Source organism: Gopherus flavomarginatus, chromosome 9 (assembly GCF_025201925.1).
Source record: "Gopherus flavomarginatus isolate rGopFla2 chromosome 9, rGopFla2.mat.asm, whole genome shotgun sequence".
In the NCBI taxonomy this organism is placed as follows: Eukaryota; Metazoa; Chordata; order Testudines; family Testudinidae; genus Gopherus; species Gopherus flavomarginatus.
The window spans coordinates 76,567,552-76,593,380 of NC_066625.1; the positions used below are offsets into that span (position 1 = coordinate 76,567,552).

General features: G+C 39.6%; 1 protein-coding gene across 8 annotated transcripts in view; it reads right to left on the bottom strand.

Annotated features, from left to right (window-relative positions):
- The window catches only part of ARNT2 (aryl hydrocarbon receptor nuclear translocator 2), a 131,511-nt gene that overhangs the window by 85,285 nt on the left and 20,397 nt on the right, over positions 1–25,829 (bottom strand). For 3 of the 8 annotated variants that reach the window (XM_050967805.1, XM_050967806.1, XM_050967804.1), the window contains exons 2-7: positions 17,604–17,715; positions 12,233–12,280; positions 7,897–7,941; positions 7,740–7,784; positions 3,857–4,070; positions 229–442 (exon numbers count right to left, since the gene is read on the bottom strand). In XM_050967805.1, the coding sequence (XP_050823762.1) occupies positions 229–442; positions 3,857–4,070; positions 7,740–7,784; positions 7,897–7,941; positions 12,233–12,280; positions 17,604–17,715 (678 nt within the window). Of the gene's footprint in view, positions 1–228; positions 443–3,856; positions 4,071–7,739; positions 7,785–7,896; positions 7,942–12,232; positions 12,281–17,603; positions 17,716–24,044; positions 24,131–25,829 lie in introns of those variants that run through there. The other 5 variants (XM_050967811.1, XM_050967810.1, XM_050967807.1 and 2 more) reach the window with 4 other exon arrangements.

A 25,829-nucleotide genomic window follows, 5' to 3' on the forward strand; every position in this document is an offset into this window, starting at 1 on the left:
CTGAAGTCAAGTAAGTGGGGAGCAGATTGTAACAACACACATAAATGAATAAGCTCACCAGCATCATCGCACTGCCAGCAAGACAACAGCAGCCTAATCTCACTGAATTACCGTTATTCATAGATTAAAAAAGGCTAAACTGACCTGGGCTTTAACTGGGAGTTTGAACTTCAGCTGAGCTCAGAAGGGGACCATAATACAACGAAGCGCATATCAGATATATCTGACCTGTCATAGAGTTTTCAGATGTACACAGTTGCTCTCTCAGCTTTTCCACATCATCTGGATGAACCTGCTCATAGAGTGTGCTGCCAAACCACTCCGACTGTGGCTGGTTCAGCACTGGAGTAACGGAATCCGATACGTAGATGACTCTCCCGGTCTCAGCTGCAACTACAAACAGGAATCCATCTGCAGCCTCAAGGATAAGATGTTTCAGTTCCTTGCAAAGACAGGATTTAATTAGAAGGACAGCAAGAAGAGAGAATTAAAGAATACATTTGTCACCCTCAACTCAACACTTTTGTGATCTGAATGGCTAGTCAAATAATAAGTGACTCACATTTTCAATGTGGTACTGATATAACAATGCATCCAATTTCGTAATGAAACAAAAATTGTTAATCTTAGTAACTACAACATGTTTTATCTAATGAGCTCAATGCAGTTTAGAAAAATTAACTAACTAAGCTACAAAACTCCCCTCCAAAGTGAGTATCATAAAGAAAGGCACAGACAGGAAAAATGACACGCTGAAGATAATACAACATTTCCATCCTTATTGAAATGTTCTATACAATTTAACAGAGTTTAAATCAACAGGATTCTTTTGAAGTGTAATATGATCTTTTAGATATTATTCAAAAATCTGTAAAATCTCATAAGGAACGATATGTTTTTTTAAAACATTCCAATAGAAACTACAGCAGACATAATAAAAAAAAATTACTGAAAGATTATTAATCTCTATCAAATTCTGTAGAATTTTTCCACATAGGAAAAGAGGGTCACTACTGACCTTTTCCATTCCCTGAATTATCTGAATGCTAAGGGCCAGTTTTCAAACAGCCTCCTTTTACGCACAGAGCTCAGTGTTCCTGTTAAAGAGCACCTCACCTTTTTTGTGTGCCTAATGTTCACTGTTGCACGCACAACCTGGGCAGTTAGTCACCCAACAGATTGACCAGTGCACGCAATCTGTTCTTTGCATGTATTAAAAAAAAAAAAAAAAAAAAAAAAAATGTACAGCCACTTTGGCGGAAGCAATCAGTTGTGCAAAAATGGGTTGATGAGGAGCGAAAAACATGGTCCTATCTTTTATTTCTGTTTACTCAGACTCCCTTCTTAACACCCACCCAAAAATCTGTTGCAATTGAAACTTGTATAGCAACAAACAAGGTTTCTCAAGCCTGTCTCTTTCATTGTCCACTTTATTGTCTTGATTTAATATTTCAGTCTCTTAAATAAGGGTCTCTGAGTGCTGCTACTTCAGACTTTTGAGACTGTTACTTATGGTGGAGGCAGGGTGCCTATACAATGCAGGTCTGTTCTAGACCCTGCTGTCCACCCACTGTACATCTCACATTTAGTCTCTCACATTGATCTACAATAGAGCTTAGATAGCAAGATACAGTTTAGGGAAATTCCAAGCTCCATTGTGGGTTGGAGAGCACAAAATTGAACAGACGGTGAATGGTACTGGGTGATAAGGAAGAGATCTTAGTCTGGTAAACTGATACCATTGTCTTAAAGAGCTGTCACAGCTATCAGAAATACTGCTAATAAACTACATGCTTCTGCTGACATGTATCTTATCTTTCACTACAGTGTCAGTGTATCAATTTCTGAAACACCAACTAAAAATAAGATGATTTTGTTAAAGTGGCCCACCTCCCTCTATATTAGCTGCAACTTCTAAAGGATTTATAACCCCATTTTAAATCCATTATTAACACAGTTGGAAATAGCAAAAACGTGTGAGCCATTCTGTAAGCCTCAAAAAAAATGATACGATGAAAAGTGACTAGTCTGCCCTAAAGAAGAGCAACAAGGTGAGTGAGGTGATATATTTCATTGGACCAACTTCTGTTGCTGAGAGACAGGCTTTCAAGCTTATACAGAGGTAACAAGACGAGTCAAGTGACAATATTTGCAGTCCCTCAGAAGCAAATTCAGAGAGACTCAAGATAAAAGTGTTATGTTTCACTCCATATTCTTTATAAAAATATGCTTACAATATGAATATGATGTACCTGAGATGTACTTTATGCAGAAGATGGGTCTTGTAAGGTATCATTGGAACGGTTATAGTTTACTGAATGTGATTATCCTATGTGTATGCCTGTATCATTTCTGTATCTGAAGTTAGGAATATTGACTATGTATCTGTATTTCAACTACACTACTTTGGGTGACACCCACTGTTAACTCTTCAGTACAACAATGGATGGCCCATTAGCAAGGACAACGGACTGTGAAAAGGTATGGCTTTCCTGCAAGGCTTCATATTGCCACTGAGTCATGGATGCTGTGATACTACAGAGTCAGGTGGTCTTGTTACGTGAAACTAAACATTACCTGGACTTCTCGTAACTTTCCACTGGAAGGGAAGGGAGGTCAAGTTTGGGAAACAAAGGATTCCCACCTTATGAAAATCCTATTTAAGGGTGGGGAAGAAAGTAAATGGGACTCTTCCTCTACATGGCCTGTCTGCCCAAGAAGAAAGACAGCTAAAGCCACCTGAAGGAAAGGCAGGGGGGTGGGGGGGAGAGTCCAGACTGAGACAGGAATCCAGTCTGAAAAGAAATAACTGGAACTCTGAACCACGGAAACTTTGCAACCTGCCTAAAATAATATTTAGGGTGAGAATTTACATTTTGTAACCTGTTTCTTAAACATATTGAGCTTAGTTTGCATATTTTGCTGTATTTGGTCAGTAACTGCTTTGTTCTGTCTGCTACCGCTTATATTCACTTAAAATTCACTTTTTGTAGTTAATAAATGTATTGCTTGTTTATAATATAACCCAGTTTATGTAATTTCTAACAGGTGGGGGGAGGGCAAGGTGTTGTGCATATCTCCCTCCACACTGAGGGAGGGGGCGACTTTCACAAAACCTTTGGGTTTGCACCCCTTAACGAGAGTGGGTACCAGACTGTTGGGGTGAGCCCCTAAGACTGAATCTTTCCAGAGCCGGTCTCTGTCTCTCTGTGCAGCTGGGTGCAGCCCTGCCTGTGTGCTTGGCCAGAAGAGGCTTGTGAACCTAACCCAGCAAGGCCAGGTGAAGGGGACCCAGGCTGGCAGAACAGTCTGACTCAGTGGCATCCCAGCACGTCACGAGACACCCCAAAGGGATCAAACCCATCATAAAAAGTACATAGAGAGATGAGCACTGAAAGCTCAGCAGCTGCTGGTATTTGTCTAACAGAAATATGTATTGCTTCAAGCCATTTCTTTGCATATATAAGAACTTTACTGTTAAGAGCAAAAGTATGTAAGCTACGGTCCTCTGGTTTCAAAAGTACCAGCAGGCATGAGGAGTTTCCAGTGGATAAGGCTGAACCTGGGCTCCCTTGAAATACCAGTTACATCTTCTTCCTTGTAGCCAAAATGAAAATAGAGAGGAGTTTCGTAAGTTCAGATCCAAGCTCTCCAGTTCTGAGTTTTTACAGATGGGGGCTAGCCATATAGTGCAGATCCAAATCTGAATTTTCTCCAAATCTGTCTGTGCTCACACCTGGGATTGTGTGCCTCTCACTAAATGAAGCAAGAAAAACACAAACTGACCTCTCTATCCCACCTCTCAAAATAACAGGATTATTTAGCCCAGAAGAAATAACATTTATGAAGCAACTACCTGTTCTGTTAGGAAAGAAGGCTTATATGCCCCATCAGTAGATTTATTCCCGGTGCCCCTCATAGACTTCATGTGCGAAACAGCCATACGCAGAATTGTCAGCTTGTCGGGTTTACGGGCCAATGCACTGCAGGTGGGCACCATATCTGACAGCTCGGTGATATACTGTGTCATCTTATTTCTCCTGCGTCTTTCAATTTCACTATGATTCTCCCTAAACATTTAAAGAAAGATCAAGCCAACAGACAAAGCAAGACAAGATCAGTATAGGAATTTCCATTTGGTATTATAAATGATAATAATACTTTGTACCTGTGTAGCATCTTTCATCCAAGGAGATCAAAACGCTTTACAAAGGTAAGCATTATTATCCCCCATTTTACAGGTGGGGAAACTGAGGCATGTGACGGTTAAATATGACTTGCCTAAGGTCACAGAGTAAGTCAGTGGCAGAGCGGAGAAAAGAATCCAGATTTCTGAACTGCCAGCTGCTGGCTCTAACCCCCTAGCAATTATACCTCACTTGGTTTAGATCAGCAGACAGAAAAGAATGTGATGTGCTGAGGGCTGTCAACTCCAGGGGAAGTCCCACCTTTCAAGAGATGCTCTGTGCCTCCTACTGTAAGGGCCTTAGTGAGGTGTTGCTTGTATTAATATAGAACCTGATCCAGCTTCTGATTAAATCAGTGGGAGCCCCTACATGGATTTCAGGTCTACAGTAAGCAACAGCTCTGACTAAAATTTTGTAATGGTGATATAGACCCAATTCTGTAATCCTACGCAGCAGATCTCAACCTCTATGCTCCCGCACCCCAGACTTCAGGGATCAGATTGCAAGATTGGGACCATATTTTGTATTACAAGTAAATACAATATCTAAACCAAATATTAAAGGTAAAGTAGGTCCTGATATGCCAGACACTGAACAGGTAATTATATAAGAGAACAACTAAGTATAGTAATGAAATAACTATGACAATATTCAACACTAATATAGTGCTTTTTATCTTCAGTGAGACTTACACAGATACCTAGAGCATCTTCACAATAACCCTGTTTCACAGAGGTTAAATAACTTGATTATAGCTACAAAGGAAGTCTGAGGAAGCCAAAGAAAGCTAGAGCTGGGATTAGAAGAAAGTATTGGTATTCAGGAGTTCCTCAATACCAATACTGTGCTCAAAAAAATATTCAAAAGAAAACATTATCAGAAGCTTTGGTTTTACTTTGTCTTCTATGAGTGACAACATTTATAATTATAAAGGCCACATCTTAAAGTCTTTACTCAGTCGTAACTATCATTAAAGTCGATGGGAATTTTACCTGATAAATAACAGAGTTAAAAATTGTGTAAAGACTTCAGGATTTAGGGTGTGATTTTCAGAGAGGTTAGATGCATAATTTCCATTCTGTGAAAACCCCAGCCTTAGCATACAGACATTAATTTTCATGGCAAAAGACTTCTCTCAGTCCACCTATCAAATTATGAAAACGAGTATCCAGTACATTAAGGGGTTTTTTTTTCCTCCACTTCATACTTCCCAAGACCCTACCACAAGGACGATCACTGAGTCATTTAAATTTTACTTCCAAAGTTCTCAGCACGTAACAATAAATACACCACTGAGTTGGCCAGTTGCATTTCAGGGTTTTTCGATTATCAGCTGTCAATATTGTATATAAATTAGGATGTGTGAGCCAGATCCTCAGCTAGTGTAAATCAAAATCAAATGGAGTTGAACCATTTACATCAGCTGAGGAACTGACCTACTGAACCTAGAAAACTAAGCTGCATCATGGAGGAGCATTTCTTTATTTTTTGACATGGCACCAGCATACTGTACCTGTAAAGTAGTAACTACCTACAGGCATGCCCAGGAAAAGGTGCATGCCACTTCTGATGTCAAAGCAGCTTCTTCCACTGATTTCAATGAGTTGTATGGAGTTTTTTTGTGGGATTACTGATTGATCCAACAAGATGTGAAATTGCAGATTACCACATGGAGAATCCAGTAACGTTGATAGGTACAACATGCAGTATTGGAAGATATTAATTTATTCTGATTTAGCATAACTCAGGGCTGAATAATTAGGGAGTGACTCTTGGAAGTGGACTAAGCAAAGTACAGAATACTTTTCAGCCACTTTTCACAGCTAAGCTTTTTTTAAAATTTAGGGTCGGTATCCCAGTTGCAATGTTTCCCTTTGAAATACTCTAGTAAACAAGCAAGATCGTAGAACATCTAGAAGAGTTGGAGTGCATTGGCTTGTCTTGCTTTGGAAGATGCATCATATGTGCAGAGTATCATATGTAGGTATTACATGTCGCAGTCACTGTAACAGAATCAACATATTTTAGAGTTCTGTTTCCACATTCACAATTCCCACTGATATCAATAAGGACCTTATGAATAAGTCTACATTTCAGTCACAGGTATTCTTAGTAAAAGTCAGGGACAGGTCACGGGCAGTAAACAAAAATTCACAAACCGTGACCTCTCCATGACTTGTACTATATACCCCTAACTAAAATTTGGGCCTCAGGTGGCCCTGGACCCCCGCTGGTGCTGGGGGGTAGGCGAGCGGCAGCAAGCAACCTGGGACTCTCGCTGCTGTTGGAGGGTCGGGGGGGGGGGAGAGAGGGTTGGCGGGGCTCCCTACCCAGCTCCACATATCCCTGCAGCTCCTATAGGGAGGGGTGGCTTGGGGGGCTCTGTGCACTGCTCCTGCCACAAGCGCCGGCTCCACAGCTCCCATTGGCCGGGAACCGCAGCCAATGAGAGCTTTGGGGGGCAGCACCTGCAGGCGCTGGCAGCACACCGAGCTCTCTGGTCACTCCGCCTACGCACTGCAGGGACATGCTGGTGGGAGCTGGAGGACCCCCCCACCACTATCACCCAGGTAAGCGCCGCCTCGCACCTCCTGCCCCAACTCCCTCCCAAACACCCAAACTGCAGCTGCTGGCCTGAACCACTGGTCACTGCAGAAGTCATGGAGATCATGGAAAGTCACGGAATCTGTGAGTTCTGTGACAAACACGCTGCTTAACGTAGGAGTAAAGCATCAATGAATATACAATTCAAACAAGTGTATTGCAATGTCATCCTTTAATGGTTCAATAAAATACAACCTCTCTCTTTTGTTAAGGTTACTGTATACTTTGTTTGAAACAGATTCTTCATTAGGAAGAATGTGATAGATTCTCAACTGTCTGTATGTGAGATGGTGTAGCATGTTAATCCCAGGATACTCCAGAGAGATTAGATATGAGAGTTCTGTGTGAGCGCAAAAGATTGTCTCTCTGACCAACAGAAGCTGGTCCAATAAAAGATATTACCTCACCCAACTTGTCTTTCTAATATCCTGGGATCGACATTGCTACAACCACACTGCAGAGTTAAAAACAATCACATACAGAGTAACCAACGGACAACAGGACCCACTGCATGTAAACAGTGACAAAAATCCAACATTCCATGGTATATATTATTTTAAAACTTTAATTGTATGACATTAATCCATAGGTCAGTAAAGGGTCTGACCAAACAAATAAATCTGACATTGACCTGGAACTCACTAAAGTTGAGCTTAGTAGATAGCAAGAAGGAACACAGATTCTGGAAATTTACATTCACGAACAGGTTTAGAAGATGGAGTCCTGGATTTATAATTCCTAACTGGTTTTTAAAGAATGTTTTTGAGAGTATTAAATCTGGCCCTAAGGGGCTGATCCAAAGTCAAAAGTAGATGGGAAGTCTACTATTGACTTTAATGGGCTTCGGATCAGTCTCCAGATAAGTGAACCTTACTGATTTGTGATCAGTCGGAATGTTATCATGTAAAATAAAAGGGGCAAAATATATGAGATTTTCCTTGTTCCTACCTGGCCATCCTCTCTGCATCAGCAGTACTTTGATCATCTTCCCACCTAGAAACAAAATAACCAGCTCTCTAAGCTAAGGTGCACAGACTAAGAAATTTTGGATACGACTATCCCCCTTCTTTTCTCTCAGCAGAGGATCTCTACAGAACACGCCTACCTTGCAAATTTTTCCTTATCACCAGAGATTTGATCATCATCATACCTGTAAACAAAATATGATAGGTAAATTTAAAAGGCTTATGCAAAACTAGAAAGTCAACACAAAGTAGAAGGCGAAGACAACCCTTGCAATTGCAAACTACTATAAATTATACCAAGAAAAGCATGATAATATGGGAATGATGGAACAGAAAGGAAAAGGGGACTCTGGTGAAACTTTTTGAATGACCAGGAACCAGTTGTTAAAAACTCTTCTTGTGTATTAATATGACAATGGTCAAAACTCACTTAAAATATTAGAGCTTTTTTCTTTATTGCTTGAGAAAGTTGTATAAAGCGCCATTAGTCTGTTACTAAGAGTAACCCGTGAAATATTCCTGGTTGCACAGCTGTAGTAGAGATATCTTCAGCAGGCTGCATCCACTACCCATAGCACTCAGTAGAGGGCAGTGACGACACACACAAATTGTAGAAAGACAGAGATATCCAAAAACAGTTCATTATTTTATGGACACCTTTGCAAAAAGCTTTAATACGGACACTGTACACTCCACCAAGTATTCTTTATGAGATCCTGGGCCAGATCATCAGCTGGCGTAAGTCAGTATAGCTCCACTCAAGTCAATGGAGCTATACGGATTTACACCAGATGACCATCCGCCTCCCTGTATTAGAAATTACATACTGTGTTTGGTGCAAGAGTCTGTCATTTCACAAGGCGTAGATATCACCAATGACCTCTTCCGGACTGAATCTCAGACCTACTTCCTTGTGTATAGTTTTCAGAAGGCTAAATAGTATTACACCCAGGACCGGCGCTAAGGGTTTGAGCGCCCTAGGCGCATGGCCATTTCGCCGCCCTGCGCGCTGGTCCCCTGGCTCCGCGTCCTGCCTGCGGACGGTCGGCTGCTCCTGCGGCTCCGGTGGAGCTGCCGCAGTTGTGCCTGCGGGAGGTCCACCACAGCCACGCGAGCAGCCGACTGTCCACAGGCACCACTGCAGCAGCTCCACTAGAGCCGCCTGCCGCCCCCTCCAGCAAAATGCCGCCCCCTAATAATGCTGGCGCCCTAGGTGACTGCCTAAGCCTCCTAAATGCAAGCGCCAGCCCTGATTACACCTGAGCCAATACTAACCTCCCTAGAGCGTATAATTGTTGCATTCTAGTGTTTGCAGCCTACAGAGGATAGAAGCCTAGAACCTACTATTCAAGCAGGAATATCCATGGGTTACTACCACTGATTAATCAATCATACTTAAATAGGTATCTTTTCTGTTTATTGCCTGAGCAATTTAAAAGCACAAATCTTCTCTTCAGTGAACCCTATTCAAAGGTTATTATATATAAAGAGAATATTTCACTAATAAAAAGCTGTTAATATGCTACAATTAAAATGTTCTGTACACTTGCAAAGTTAACTTTCTACATAGACCCAAATATGTACATGCCAAAAATAAAGTTATAAGAAAGAAAAGGAACAGTTTAAAATGGGTTGCATAAGATATCCTCCCAACTCCCACAGTCCTTTTAATTTTCCAGGCCAATGAAGGCGTTAACACATGTGTTAGTGCACATCTATGTGCTTTCTATTCTATTCCAGATGTAGCAAAGTTGCCTTCCACATCTGGTGCCCTTCTCATGCCCTCCAACAAAGTGGAATTCTGCTTTTGCATCAGAAGCAATAGCAAAAATGTGTAGTGTCCTTCTGCATAGAGGTAGTGTTTAATGTTAATGTGTATAGCTATGATCCCTTGCTAAGATCACTAGAAACTCCCTCTGCCTCCCAAAATCTGGTTATACTCATGAGTTATATACCTTATATACAGAGCCAGCTCCTCAGCTGGTGTAAATGCACCAGTTTTACATACAGGGCCTTTTTTTTAAAAAAAAGATCTAGATAGATAAACTGAGGGTTGTATGGAGAAATAAAGCATAACCGTATAGACACCTACTAGGTGTGAGAGTTCTTGAGACAAGTATAGAGTTATGCTCATGTGTCAAATACAAGAAATAAAACTTCTTAATTTCTGTTATATTAAAGGACTGAAATATGGTCAATCAGGTAACAGGAATTTATAATAAATTATATCAAGTTATATATTATAATTTATAAATTAAATTAGACTAAATATTTTGAGTGAAATCCCAATGCAACTGAAGTCAATGGAAGTTTCACCTCTGTCTTAAATGTAGGTAGGACTTTATCCTTTTTGTAGTGTTTTCCAAAAGGCAATCAGGGGCATAAAACATTACTTATATCACCCTTTTTCTTTCTCTTTTCTAAATATATATTCATCATTTGGAATCAGTATTTCTTAATATAGACAAGAAATAAAACAATAGCTAAAAGAAGATATCCTACTGTTGGAAATAAATCAAAATACCTGGTCCCAATGAATATTTATTTTTTGCAAAGTTGAGACAAATAAACCAAAAACTATGGGTTGTTAAGAACTCAATAATAGCACTAAATGCTTTTCTGAAAATAAAGAGCATTAGTTCTATATTATAATTGTCGCTTTGCCATGATAAATACAAAGGCACCACACCTTAATTTATTAGTAACTTTAATCCTTCAAAGCTTTCATGGGAAGTACAGTATAAATAACCTTTTCTTTTCTTTTTTTTTTTGAAAACTTAAAAGGGTCACCATTAACTTGAAGTGTAGACAATTTTTTTTTTAAGTGAGTCAAAAGTACATGTAGGTACTACATTGTCTTGTGAGCTCTTCAGCCAGTTTTTTTTTCAGCCTTACACTCACATTTCCATTTTCATTGAGTCATATTTAAATCCTCAAAATAGAGCTCAAGCAGGACTGAAGTGGTGTGTTTTGCCTTAAGGTTACATCCTGTAGTCGCCATTCATGCCAATAATCTCAGGATCAGGTCCTTATTTTGTACTGACTACAAGATAAAATGCTACTTCCTCTATTTTACTTTGCTTTCTGGGATGTGGTCATGCCCTGAAAACAAAGGGAAAGGATAGGCTCAATGGAGAGTGCCTGCATCTCTAAATAGCGAATGCTATTAGATGGAAAAAAAATAAAATGTTGCACTTTCCCAAAAAGAGTACAGAGTTAAGGTGCTGAAGCACTAAAAACCATTAAGAACCAAATTCTGTCTTCAGACACATAAGCACTTGAATTTAATGTTAGATAAGAATATGGTTCCAATAAAAATAAAAACAGGACCCACAGGGTCAAATTTTCAAAGGCTCTGGCAATGAGTGGCGTCATGCAAAGTACATATGCACCACTATTCCCACAAAACCCTACATTTTCGCATGCGAACAGATATCTGCATGCACAAATCAGCTCAGTATAATAATATTTTACTTCCGTAGCTGCTGCCGAAGGCACTTAAAGTCTGTGAAGTTCTTTAACACTCACATTTTTAAAATACCACTCAAAAAGGTGGATTTGGATATCCTCTCTGAGAACAGCACTAGCGAAACAGAGCTACTGCTGACCTTACTAGGTAAGCCAGTAACAGTTTTAGAATGTGGTTCTAACACAATATTATCAATATTAGGCAGGAAAACTGTTCTAGAACCCTATTAATGACAACTGTGATTAATCATGGCTGTTATCATGGTTCTAACTTCAATGTGAGTAATAGTAGTGGGCTTCTGAATAACACACGGCGTGTCCCATATTTTTCTAATGGGTAACTGAAAACAATGTAACCAAAAGTGAAATGAAAGGTGAAGGATAGCAATGTCACTTAACTTTTGTTTTAACTTTACTGGACTATTATATTACTGCTCAAGACACACACAATATTGAAAGTAGAATCTGGCAGAATATTTTAATCATCAGTTTAAAAATTAGAACTATCATAAGCAATATAAAACTCATTCAATAAACAGGAAATATTTTCAGTGGCAGAAAGACAAATTCAGCAAACAAGAATAATGAGCACTCATCTCTCAAAGTTGACTAAAAGTCACAAAATTTCCTCATCTGAAATTTTTTCTGTGATATATGTAACATTTCATGGGATGAAGCAGAATGCATTCTGAGTGTTGTGAGGCGACAACTAAACTAAGCAGATTTATCTGAAAAAATCTGCTCATTAAATAGTTCCTGCAGGGCTTGACACTCTGTGGGCTGAGACCTAGTAGATATCAACCTACTATTATGTTCCAGAATGTGGTATGCCTAATTTGCAGACACAGAAGATGCTGCCAATGCAGTTCAAGCCAATCCATTAGCACTAGGAGACACCAAACACATTTCAGCCTCTGTGACTGTAGTTTTGTCACTATTAGTAGTTTGCTAGTTGTCTTCCTGCATCATAAAAGCCAATCAGTTAGCCAGGTACTTATAAAAGCTCACCTTGAAAATTTGCTGGGACCTTCCCCATCTTCATCATCAAAGTCCATTCTGAAAAAGCAAAACTTTTGAATAAGTAATCATTATTTAATAAGCCAAGAGCTAAATTAACATTGTCAACAAAAATCTGCATTGCTGTTATTTTCTTCTTAATTTTAAGTGAAATGTAGTTCTTTTGAAGTGTGCTGGATTAGCAGACCTCAGGCCTGATCCAAAGCCCACTGAAAATAAATAGGAGTCTTTCCATGAATTTCAATGGGTTTCTTTGGGTCAGGCCGATACATAATGAAGTTCTGTTATCCACATAATACAGAAGGGGGTCAACAGTCATATAGGCTTCCCCACACTGTCCTGCTCACATGCTTTTACCCAGGCCTGGAGAGTTCATATATAACAGTGAGAGGGAGCAGTAGATTAATGTCTACAACTAATAGTTTCTTGGCCTCTGCTAAATCTGGCTGCCAATCAGTCTTAACTGATTGTAACTGTGGTGGTTTTTGGACTTGTCCTTTAGAAACCAAGATCACCAACTCATTTCACACAGGTCATCAGGGAGCCCTTAGATGCTGATGATTTTCAATCACTACAGACCTAGATTAAACGAATTAGTGACTTTTAGCCACTACAAAGTCATGTAATAACATTATTACTTAAAATAGAAAGTAGTTTTACATCGCTATGTTTCTATACTTTATAAAGGTTGGCAAGCATTGCTATACCAGCTTTACTGATGGGGAACATCGGATTAAAAAAAAACCACAAAACTTTTTGTTAGGCAACACAAATACTTCTAAAGTTTTCTAAAATTTATGACTGCAATAAGACTTAGGAAATTCTGGATTCCATGTGCCCTCAAATTTATTATGATAATAAATGTGATAAGTTATAGCTATAGCAAAAGGAAACTGCAAAGATTATTTAGGTCTTCATATTAAAAAATGTTTCACTGAATTAAAAAAAAATTTTTTTAAATTAAAAGTTATATTAAAGAATAGAGAGTACAACAGTGACTTCTGGGCGTAGAATAACTTCTTTGAAACTAAAAGAACGAAATATAAATGATTAACTACACAATGTAAATGATCAGATGCCCTCTAAAAGACTTCTTTGGATGGCAGTAACCTATGTACAAATAGAACAAAAACAAAAAAATCATCACAAGAACTGAAAATCTCATTAGAAAAGACACATTAATACTTCCAGATGGCAAGAGTGATTGCTCATTTCTAAAGGAAGTGGTCAGGAAACCACTTTCCCAAAAGGTCTCATAGAAAAAAAAAAGTGGTTTCTGTATTAGGTTGGTTGAAGTCTGATTTCATCATTGATGTTTTCACTGAAAATCATGTTGCGCTCTTCTGATCATTACTAAGTTCTGTTTCAGAATCACTTCTATTTTTGTGGAGCAACAGTGACCTCCAGTGACCAGCAAGGCTAGCTGTACAGAGATATTGTTTACAACTAATTCATGACCAATCTGGTATTCCATAACAATGCTGCCTTCAGTCGAGGGCTCTCCAAATATTCGGAATGTGCTCAGACCAGCTGTATGGGAGATATTTCTAACAACGTACATGTTACCTTGTTGAAATTCTCCTGTGATCCTCGTCCCTGCAATTGATTTCGACCCTTTCACCTATGTTGGTGCTACTGAAGTCAAAAGAGCTCTTTATGGGCACAGGGGTCAGTCTATGAAGATTCAACTGCAAGACTCTTGTCTATAAAGCAAATCCTTCCCTAACCTCACTGGTAACTGAAGCGCAATGGAGAGAGTCAAAAGTCTACTGCGGGCGCTACACATCCCTTGCCCTGGAGGAAACCAGCTGGGGAGACATGGGTCAGAGCTGCAGCATGCTTCACTGCGTAGCACTCCCAATCCTTTCCCTTATGGAGAGGTATTAAAGGGGCTCTTATCTTGGTGGAGTTTTTCCAGATCCCAGCCAAAACACACTCGGGGGTTTGGAGGTGTGGGGGGTACTGAGAGCTGGATCTTCCCATGAGCATAACATCCAAGCTTTATTATGTTTGGTCCAGTTTATTATTATTGGAATATGCAAAGCTTGGTAACAGTGTATGTAGGGTCTGGTCTTGCAGCCCTTACTCATGGGACTCATCCCAATGGAATAAGTGAAACTAGTCGTGCAAGTATTTATCCAGCTAGATAGAACTGACTGGCAGTCTTAACTCAGTCATGTGTATAGAAAGCATCTACCACATTGTGTGGGTGACTGGAATGCAAACAGAAAATAAATCTAGGCATTTATACCGTGCTTATCACTGTAGTATCTAAGTGCCTAGAGCTGCGATATCAGGCTTTAACATACTAGACTTTAATGTATACATATCACTTTATTAGACTACAATGTAACTGCATTTTTATTCCAAATGTAAAACAATGCTTTTTTAAAAAATAAGAAAGTAAACTAACTTCATAAAACACTTGTAAAAATGCTGCATAAAATTAATGTCAGCTCTGGTCTTTGTTCTTAAAATTAAAAATGTAGAAGTGGAAATCAGAGCTATGTTAATTACATGACATGGAAAAACTCAGATCATCTTGAAAAAACACTGGGTTTAAAAGTAAGAGATGCTAACTGGTTGTCTTTCACTAATATGTATTGTTTAGAATGAGGCAAAACCCAGAAGGATAAGGAATTAGTTTTATTTAACCTTTAGCATAACACAGCACAGCATGTAAAAAATATTCCAACAAACTCACCTTACCCCAACAGATAAGTTCCTCTATTCAGAAAGAGCAAATTGCATGTCAGCAATACAGCAGAAGTAACTTCTCAGAAGACAAATGACATAATACCTTTTGTCTTCTTTTAAAATTCCCATTTTAAAAAGGGACTCAAAATATGCTATCCTGGGCTCTCATACTGAAGAGATAAGAATAAATCTTGTTTTCTTCTTTAACATAGTATTCAGCTGTTGTGAAAAGGCCAGATAGTAATAATTATATTTATAAAGTGCCCCATGCAAAAGCTTTCTTGGGTGCCATAAATAATACAAGAATTATAAAATACAGTAACATTTTAAGTTAAAAACCTGCTCAAGCAAGAAACACAAAGGCAAGCTGAGTGGGGAAGACGAGAGAAAATGGATTTTAGGTAATGTTTAAAGATTGAGAGAGATAGTTTGAGGTAGTTATCCTTGAGGGTGCGGGCAGAAAACAAATTTCATCCCCTACGGCCCATCATAGCAAAGGCTAAATCAGCTGCTGACCTAAGGGCAAAAATCAGTGGAGCCCTAAAAGAAATAGATACCCAGCCAAAAATAAAACAATCCAGCAGAAAGAGGCCTGAAATATAGCCAGTGCCTACACTGAGAAGGGCTTTAAAAATCAGCATAAGCAAATGAAATACATTTAAATAAGTCTACATACTCTAACTGCCCTCATCAGTGGAGTATCTTAAGCATTTCTATCTTTTTTTCTTCCCCACAAAACATTTGGCATAATCCACAGAGAGGAAAAACATATTTTCTAGCTGTCAATGGAATAGAATCCTTACCTTGCAGAAACACCTTCTGGATAGACAATGAGCTTAAACTGGCATATATTCAAGTCTGTACAATAATTATTTTGCCAGAGGGCATCCGCAATTATAAGCAAAGAACAATTTTCAAAAAAGACACCAAAGTTTGGAAAGAAGGTCATGTCGCTGGCTGAATTCCTTTGCGTTTGATCTGAAGCATTCATTTCTAAAGTGCCCAAGGAGTTAGGTGTACACAGATACATCACCAGGGGAGTAAGGAAAGGACTAAATGCTTCTTACAGTTTTGTTCAAAGAGAAAGTACAATGCATTAGACACAGCAGGCAGACATACCAGGCATTCTTTCCCTGGAGGTCTGAATAAAATGCTCTCTGCCACCTTAGGGCAGGCCTTCTAATCTAGAACTAAGATGCACTGATATAAAATTGCCTTCTGTACAGCAGCAAACCTACAATATCTAATTCGGAGAATTTTTATATTAAATACATTTTTAAATAAAAACTTTTTTTACCTTCCCTCCTCCCATCCCATTCTCCTGCATATAAAAGATAATACTTAAAATTGTATATTTAAAACTCAGGATCACGACCTTTTGATTCACCTTTCAAGACAATATTTTGTATAACCAGCAGACTTCACATTTAGCAACATGAATCCTTGGCAGTCACTACTCAGTAATTAGCATTAGTAGCTGACCTGGCTGCTGCTCGGCGGTGAGATCATTTGTCTGGTCACGTAAAATGTCCAAGACAGTTAAAGTTAGACTCTTCATACAGTAGCCATTAAAAAGATGTTAAAGCTTCCTCTTTTTCCCCATAGATTCCAGGTCAGAAGTGACTATTGTGATTATCTACTCTGACCTCCTGTATACACAGGCCATATGGAACGTCCCCAAAATAAGTTCTAAGAGCAGATCCTTTAGAAAAATATGCAATCTTTATTTTAAAGTTGTTTGTTTTTTAGCATAAGCTTGAAAAAGCTTTTGTGTTCAACAGTTTTAACACTAAATGTAGCTTTTTCAAAAGGGATAGTTCATGATTTAATCAGATCAACTGCATACAGTTAGCTCAGCATGTGGAAGCCCACTTCACAGGTAAGGCAGATCAAAGGAACATATTACACCAGTGCTCCACATGCCTCATCTGGCTGCCAATTTAATTCCAGGTCTAAGACACGGTCCAGATCCTCCTGTTTTTATTCATATGGAGTGGGACCAGCTGTCCTAGCTACTGTCTCTTGTATTCCCCTAGAAGACCATTAAAATTGACAGAACACTTTGGCTGACAATCACAAGAGGAGAACTCCCAGGAATTGGATCAGCGTTCTCTCATTGGACGCCCCTCAGTTGAAGGATCTTTACTCTTGATGAGCCCTGTCATGCCCATATTTAGGGGGCAAACATAGGACAGACCCATCTACTTGTGGTATCTGCCCCTATGGCAGAAAATGGAAATACTGTATTGGAAATTTATGTAGAAAATATGTAGTTGCCCAATTTTCAGACCGAGTAGGTTTGGATAAATTTACATATGCAACTAGAATCACATCTTGCTCCACTTATTTGCATTAGATATCTCATTGAGACCAATGGGATTACTCATCTGAGTAAGTATAATGTGCTTAATGGTTTCAGGACCACATCCCTGATGGATGCTTAGTCAATCTGTAACGCCATAACCTTTTGACGCCTGCCCCTCACTAAACAACACACACACACACACGCACACACACCAGCAAGTTCAGTCTTACAACATACATGCTGACAAGAAAACCAAAACACAACTAGCCAGTGTTGTGACACATATTAGTACATGTATGCATTTTAATCATGAATGCACAGAGTTTTCAGTTTCACCACTGATAAAATGAAATAAGTTACCCAGAACGCCTCTTTCCTCCTCTAGCAGGCATGGATCCTGCCATTCTCATCTGTCCTGTTGCCATAGGTGCAACCGGTAATGTCACTGATCCAGGAATATCTGAAGCCATTTCTGTAATACAGAATGAAAATCATGTTATTCCCTATGAAAAGAGCAGCCAGTGATAATGACATAAGAAGGCTCTTTTAAAAACAATCAGTATGGAGTGATCTTTCCTTTTTTTTCTAAAGGAAGTCAAATCTATCCTTTGTGGTTTAAAGGACTGTACAAATGATGGCAAATTCATTACACTCTTGCAATAGCTTCAGTTTTCTCAATAGACACCCTGAGTGCAACTGGAGAGAGACACAATCATGGCATACACAGGAAGCTGTGCATTTCATTTACCTATTAACTCACTGTACTTTTGTTCCCTACTGTACATGAGCTGCCAATGAAGCTTAGCAGTCTTTCACAACACCTACGCTTCCTCATGGGGAATTTTTTGTCAATGCAGACCTACTGAAATGAAATAAGTAATGGGGCATAATTTATCCAGATTAGGCAATATTTTAAAATAATATATTCAAATTCAAAATTTAAAAGTATAACAAACCCTATATGCTGGTATTTGTGGGCAGCAATGAGGTCTAGTGGTTAGAGCAGGAGATTGGGCCTCAGGAGATGTTATTTACCTCCTAGTAGCATTTACAGACCCTGATCAGAATTAACGTCCCAAAATGCAAGGCGCTATAAAAAAATACAGGAAGTCAGACACTTCCTGGAAGAGTTTACACTCTAGGTTCTTATTCATATCTCTATCGCTGTCTCGGTGTGCAACATTGGGCTAATCCGATTTCCAGGCCACGCTTTTCCAATCTGTAAGATGGGGATATCGACACTCAGCTTAGTAAAGTATGTTGAGATCACAGAATTTAAAGGCATTTTTATTATCCAAAGACAGCAATTGGATGGGAAACATTTTATTATACTTCAGAATGAAACACATTATAGCAGTGTTTCCCAAACTTGGGATGCCCCTCGTGCAGAAAAAGTCCCTGGCGGGCCAGGCCAGTTTGTTTACCCTGCCGCGTCCACAGGTCCGGCCGATCGCGGCTCCCACTGGCCACAGTTCGCTGCTCCAGGCCAATGGGAACTGCTGGAAGCGATGACCAGTATGTCCCTCGGCCTGCATCGCTTCCCACAGCTCCCATAGGCCTGGAGCAGCAAACCGCGGCCAGCGGGAGGCGCGATCCGCCAAACCTATGGACACGGCAGGTAAACAAACTGGCCTGGCCCAGCAGGGGCTTTCCCTACACAAGCGGCATCCCAAGTTTGGTAAACACTGCACTATAGGAAAACAGAACAATGTAGTTCTTTCCCTTCTTTCTATCCCATAGATTAAGTATATATATGGACTCTGTGGAATCATTATAAATTATTTAAATGAAAAAATTCTCTCTCCCTCTAAAGTATAGAGATTTCACAGACTATTTGCTGTAGCATGCAGATGAGATACTACCAACCAAAGGTCACAATGTCTAGCGGTAACAAAACAAAAACCCAAAAATGTTTTGTTAAATTGTACAAGGATTGTGCAAACTGGATGTATTTTATTACCATTCCCCTCCCCTAAAACAGCTGGTAGGCTGGAGCTTGAGGAAGGATGGAGAGGAATCTGCTGAGACTGAGCACACATCAAGAGGGAAAAAAAGACTGGATGATAAGAAAAAAGAATATGTTCTCCTTCACATACACATACAGCACTCATTACCCCCCGCCCCTCAAAATGCATTCTACTGCAAACTTTAACTCTAAATATTAATTCCAGTATTTTAAAATGTTGTGGGTTTTTTTAAATATCATTTAGAACCACACATATCAGGGTTGGCAAAGGCATCTTTTGTTAGCTGGTCCATCCCTGGTTGAAAATGTTGCTAGGTCTTCAGTGGAAGTTTATTGATTTGGGAAGCAGGGATTGAGGGTTCTTTTTCTTTACTCAGTGCCATAGTCACAATGTTCCGTAACAGAACGAAAAACAAAACAGCACCTCTAGGGGTCAGGAGGTGAAATCCTATAACAAGGAGTTTCTAAGGAAGGTCAGAGCTGTAAGGTTGCCTCCACTCCACAAATGGACCACATTAGACTGAGCAGCCTACACCAGCTTTAGGGACATGCCATAAACCAACCCTAAAACAGAGAAGAATCTGGGCCTATGAAAGTTTATTAAAAGAAAGCAAATTATTAGAGAAATCCTGTTATTTTTCTCAACATACCAACACAAAAAACCAACTGTGACAGGGAAGCAGAAACCCACTCTTTTTAAAACAGCATTTTCTTTCATGTTTGGAGAGCACTTCATTCCTAACATATTTTATTCAAATCCATTATTCAATAATGTACATTTTCAGTCTCATTGTTTCTGTTCATTGCTGTTAGGAATTTCTTCTAGCACATTTATTTTATTAGTTGCACTTCTTTTCAACCAAGAAGCAACAGAGCAGGGAACTTAAAATAATATGCTTCAAAAATGCATTCAAGGATTTTATTTAAAAAAGAGAGAGAGAGAGAGGTGTCTCCAGTATCATAAGAATGGCATAGTAGAATTACCCAAAGGCACAAAAACATAGAAGCTAAACCACTATTTCTGAAAATAAGTTATCTGTGAAATACACTGACAATCACCTCATATTTAAGACATATAGCTGAAGGTCATCTTCAATTACTCTGCTGATTCACTTGTTAAGCAGATTTTAGAACCCTAATAAGTATGCTCTTACAGTGCAGTGGGTTTCTCACTAAGAGAAACACTGAAATACACACCACTAAGAGGACTGCTCTTTTAATCAGCATGCAGCTCTAGAGCAAAAAAGGGATATTTTAACAATTTCAAATCAATGTGAAAATATCCTTTATTATTTTTAATATCAGAAAAGAAACGTGAACACTCATTTGTGATGAGGCATTTGTACAGCTCCTGCCTAGGAGGGCTAGAAAGCACCCCTGGAGAGGGCTGCAGCTCTAAAACCTGGGATGATTCGGGAAGCAGCCACAGCTGGGCCACGCCCCAGTCAGGCCACAGCTGGCCTGTATAAAAAGGCTGGGAGCCAGGAGCTCAGTCTCCCTCTGCCTGTAGGGGGAGAAAGGCCTGGCTGCAGGGAGCCAGAGACAGGGGACCTGAGTGGAGCAGGACTGGGGAAAGGCAGAGGAGCTGGGGAGTTCCAGCCTGGAAAGCCAAAAATCAGCCAAATAGTATCCAAATGCCTTAAAATTAGGATTCAAGAAAACACTCATTTAGTAGGGAATAATCTCCAGTGACAGATTAGACTTCTCTTCTACCTCCGTCATCCATGGGCCTGATCCCGCCACCTGTACTCATGTTGACTTGTACATCAGTCTATCAGTAGTCCCATGAATTCAAGAGGAACGGTACTACTCAATGTGAGAGCAAGGGTGACAGAATCGGCCTTGTGAGTCTGTGTCTAGAATTATATTTATGGCTATAGGCCTCTGTGCTGACACTTCCCCACTTATGTAATATGGCTGTATTTCATTGGTGCTGCATGTCGGTCATGCCAAAGTGCTTTGGGATCTTTTGAAATGAAGGACATTTTACAAATGTACAAAAATTAGAGCTCCAAATAAAAGATGTTTTGTATTTGTTCTGGCCTTTATAATAAAGTTTTAGGTCTATGTTACTTATAAAAGTTACACTTAACTCCACAAAGTGAAACACAAAATCAGGTAAAATTTGGTTTGAAGGTTTATTTTAAATAGATTTGTAAATATATGTATGTGATTTTTACAACAACCTGTTTCAATTCTTTGTACTGCTGAGAATGATCTAGTGTGCTATCCTCCAACACAACAACTAAGGCCTTGGCTACACTCACACTTTACAGCGCTGCAACTGGGGTGTGAAAAAACACCCCCCTGAGTGCTGCAAGATACAGCGCTGTAAAGTGTCAGTGTAATCAGGGCAGCAGCGCTGGGAGCGCGGCTCCCAGCGCTGCACGCTACACCTGTAAGGGATGTGGTTTACATGCAGCGCTGGGAGAGCTCTCTCCCAGCGCTGCCGCTCTGACTACACTCACACTTCAAAGCGCTGCCACGGCAGCGCTCCCGCAGCGCTGCCAGGGCAGTGCTTTGAAATTCCAAATGTAGCCATACCCTAAGCCTCAGCAATTTTAGGCCTTAGGCTACATTTGAGAGTTACAGCACTGGTGGTGGCTTTACAGCGCTGTAACTTACTCCCCGTCCTCACTGACAAGGCACATGCAGCGCTGTATCTCCCTGGCTACAGCGCTGCATGTACTCCACCTCGATGAGAGGAATAAAGAGAATAGCACTGGTGCTGCAGCACTGGGGTGCCACTGTAAATGGAGAATAATCTTACTACACTGTAACTGACCTCTAGAAGCTTCCCATAATGCTTTCAAGTAAAGATTACTGTCTTTGTATTGTTGTGATGCCTCTGTTTGTTTTGTTGGGAACTCTGGGCTCCTGGAGCTGCTTATCTAAAAAACCAAACACAGCTCCTGTTTGCTGTGAATGAGCTCCCTTTGGAACGCCCACAGCTAGTGTTTGCTTGAAGAGAGGGGGAGTGCAGGTGGGGGGGTCCGTTTCGGGGAGGCTGCTTATCTGGTCTGTGAGGAAAAAAACAAAGAAGGCTGTTTGCTTTCAGTGAGCGAGAGAGGGGTGGGGGAGGGGGGTCGGAACTTGCAGCTGCTGACAGAGTATCAGCTCCAAAAATCCACTCTCTCTCTCCCCCACGCTCCCTGTCACACTCCATCCCACTCCCCCTTTTTGAAAAGCACATTGCAGCCACTTGAACGCTGGGATAGCTGCGCATAATGCAACGCTCCGAATGCCGCTGCAGATCCTGCAAATGTGGCCACGACAGTGCGCTGGTAGCCGTCAATGTGGCCAGACTGCAGCGCTTTCCCTATTCAGCTGTACGAAAATAGCTTTAATTCCCAGCGCTGTACAGCTGCAAGTGTAGCCATACCCTTAGTGCAGCAAGATCACTGGATTGGATTGTAGGGGAAAAATACTGATTTTTTTTTTTTAGTTGAATGTTACTTACCAGAGATTGGCCCCTAAGCCAAAAATCGCACATTCAAAACACCTCCCAAGCTTCTGAGTATTCAACCTGCAGATCTGGATTTGAAATTTTGAAGCTTTAGTTCAGCTCTAGTACAGTACATGCTTAAGGCTTTTAGACAGAGATTTCAAAGGAGCAAAGCAGACCAGTTGCACATCTTTTACAATTTGTGTCATCCAGCTGAAGAGATTCTGCTACTGCAATCAGAAACTTCTGCTTCTTGTGAAGCTCTGAAATTCCCAAAGGAACACTCTCTCTCTCTCTCTCATCTAGAACGGCCATTACTCAACATTACTTTCAGTCAGTGTATTACAGTCTTTGCTTCAGATCAAGACATGCATGATCTGCATAGGTAACGCTGACCCTAATCCAAAGCCCATTGAAATCAATGGCAATCCTTCCACTGACATCAATGGGCTCTGAAACACTTCAGCTTTCAAATCTTGTGACAAGTGCAATATATGCTACTAAATATTAGGGCACCATTGAGGATGCTCTTTCCAGTATTCTTTAATCCTTTACAATTCATTGTAATATGATAGGTTACATTAGAACTAAATATCAGCGCATAACTAAACCTGAGAGCAGAGGTGCTGGAACAATTTTTATAGTGGAGGTGCTGAGAGCTAGTGAACCAAACTGTAAACCCTGTATATAACGGAAACCACTTCAAGTCAGGGGATGCGGCAGCACCCCCAGCTCCATCACATAAGCCTCAGAGATAACAGTTATATCAATAGCATTGTTACAGATTTGACTGCCAGTACACAAACTGACTGAAATGTCAATCATCTCAGTGTTAACACACGTGCCCTGTCCTTTGAACAGAAACTGAAAAAAATATTTTAGATGTTCTACAAAGGCAAAAAGAAAAAACTTTTTTAGGAAAAATGGAGAAATACACTTCTCAAAATCATGAAGAATTAAGATATACAACCACTAACAGATCACGAAGGGTTTTACCACCTAGTACAGGCACATTTAAGAGGAACAAAATAAAATCACATTTGTGAATTCAGAACTTGCCAGGTGAAAACATAGCCACCATGAAGAATATTTCAGAACACCTTCAGTAAAATCTAATTGTAAATTTAGTCACATCACTTTGGCATGTTAATTACAGAGAAAGAAAAACCCAGAGAAATTCCACACAGCAGTACAAAATTAAAATACAATTATTTTACAACTTTATTAATATTATTATACATTCATACACCATTGACAGGTAGGTTAAATAGACAACAGGTCAGAAAAATTTACCATTACATAGGATATGCAAAAGCAGCAATAACCTTTAAACGCTCTTAACTCAGCACAATTATCATATCAAATAAGTAATAAATATAATAAATCCCACCTCTACAGAAGAATTTCTTTCCTGTGATTAAAACCTTCTTGAAATAAATGTTATCTGCATACGAGAAACATCAGAAACCTCTGGGAAGAAATACAACTGCATTGGTATTCTGCTCAGAAAATGTCATCACAGATCTGTTTACCTTAACTGTGGACCATGATTCAGCCAGCAACAACCATCTTGCATACTGATCAATTTACTTGCGGCAAAATTACTAACATTTTCTACATTAACCACACAGATTCTGGAAAATAGTTAATAAATTTTTAAAAAATGAAGTATATAATATGGGCACTATTGTTATATTTTTCATTCCAGCAAGATGCACTGTATTTTATGGAGCTTCTCCTGTTATTCTATTGTGCATAATATGACATTCTATTATACACAATTATTAAAGGGACATTTGGGGGAAGTTTAAAGTAAGAGCTTTATCATATTTAGGATTCACAGGTGAATGTTAATTGCACATTAAAAAATGTAAAACCATGTAACTAAGTATGTGATTCTTAATGAATCTGTTTTTTTAGCACGTTTGGCAGTATGTGCAGTCCTGGAACCTTAGTAAGAGTGCAGGAGAGCTGGAGTATCCTTAGTGTAGTTCAGCAGCATCAGGAAACCCCAAAGAGTCCCTTCCCCCAAAGAGCTTTGGGCTATTTTTTGGGGTACATCAATTTTTGTGTATTCAACTTGAGACATCTCAATGGGGCCTGATTTTCAGAGGGTGGCTGGGTGCTTTGAAAATCTCAAGCTGGGTACCCAAAAATGGTAGTACCCAAAAATAACTAACCACTTGTGAAAAAAATCTTGGCCTATAACTGTAACTTATCAAGTGAAAGGATACTTCATTCCTGAGGCACAGATATGAAATACTACTTTTAAAAGTAAAAACAAAACCCATATTATCAATGCATGAAGCTATTTATGTGACAATTTCTGACCTTGGATAAGAACGTGCTATTCCAACTGACTTCAGTAATTTTTACGGATATGTATCCAAGGGCAGAACTTGGCCCAATAAAAGCTTACTAGTCTAGAATATTATAGGATACCAAATAAATGGCGTATCAGAGCCAAGCTCTAAAATGAGAAACACAAACTTCACTTACGAAACAGCAATTTTAGATAAGAAACTGCTTTAATTGCTTCATAAAAGGACAGAGGAAGCTATAAATTTTATTATTCTACAACTATTACAGCAGACTGCCAAAAATCATAAAAAAATAATTATCTAACACTTAAAGTGTACATTAAGTAACTGTCCCAAAGGAAATAAATTATTTTAGTGCATTTTTAGAAAAGATGTTTGTAGATGTAAACTGGGAAATTAGGTGCCAAATTTTTAATTAAAATGGGTCCATGTGCTATTCTACACTTACATTATCTCACACAATTTCCACAGTTACATGCACATTTTTATATGTAGCCTGAGGCCTCATTTTTCCCACATTTGGCCCTGAAAATGCATCCTATGTAACAGTGACCTGAGCTCATAAATGTGCATATTGTAGGTTTCTCTAAGTGTACTACTACTGCTTCCTGTGCAATTTGTAGCACGCTGTACTAAAAGCCATTCACAGCTCTAAATAGTTCTCAGCAGCTAACTGGAGAGCAAATCGGGGATCAATTTATCATGTCTACACTATACGTGATAAATCGATCCCCAATAGATCGATCGCTACCTGCCGATCCGGTGAGTAGTGTAGACGTACCCTAACAGTGTATCTTATTTCACTTGGGAACCTGGATTATAGTGCCAAACATGCTCTAGTGCAGACCTGGCCC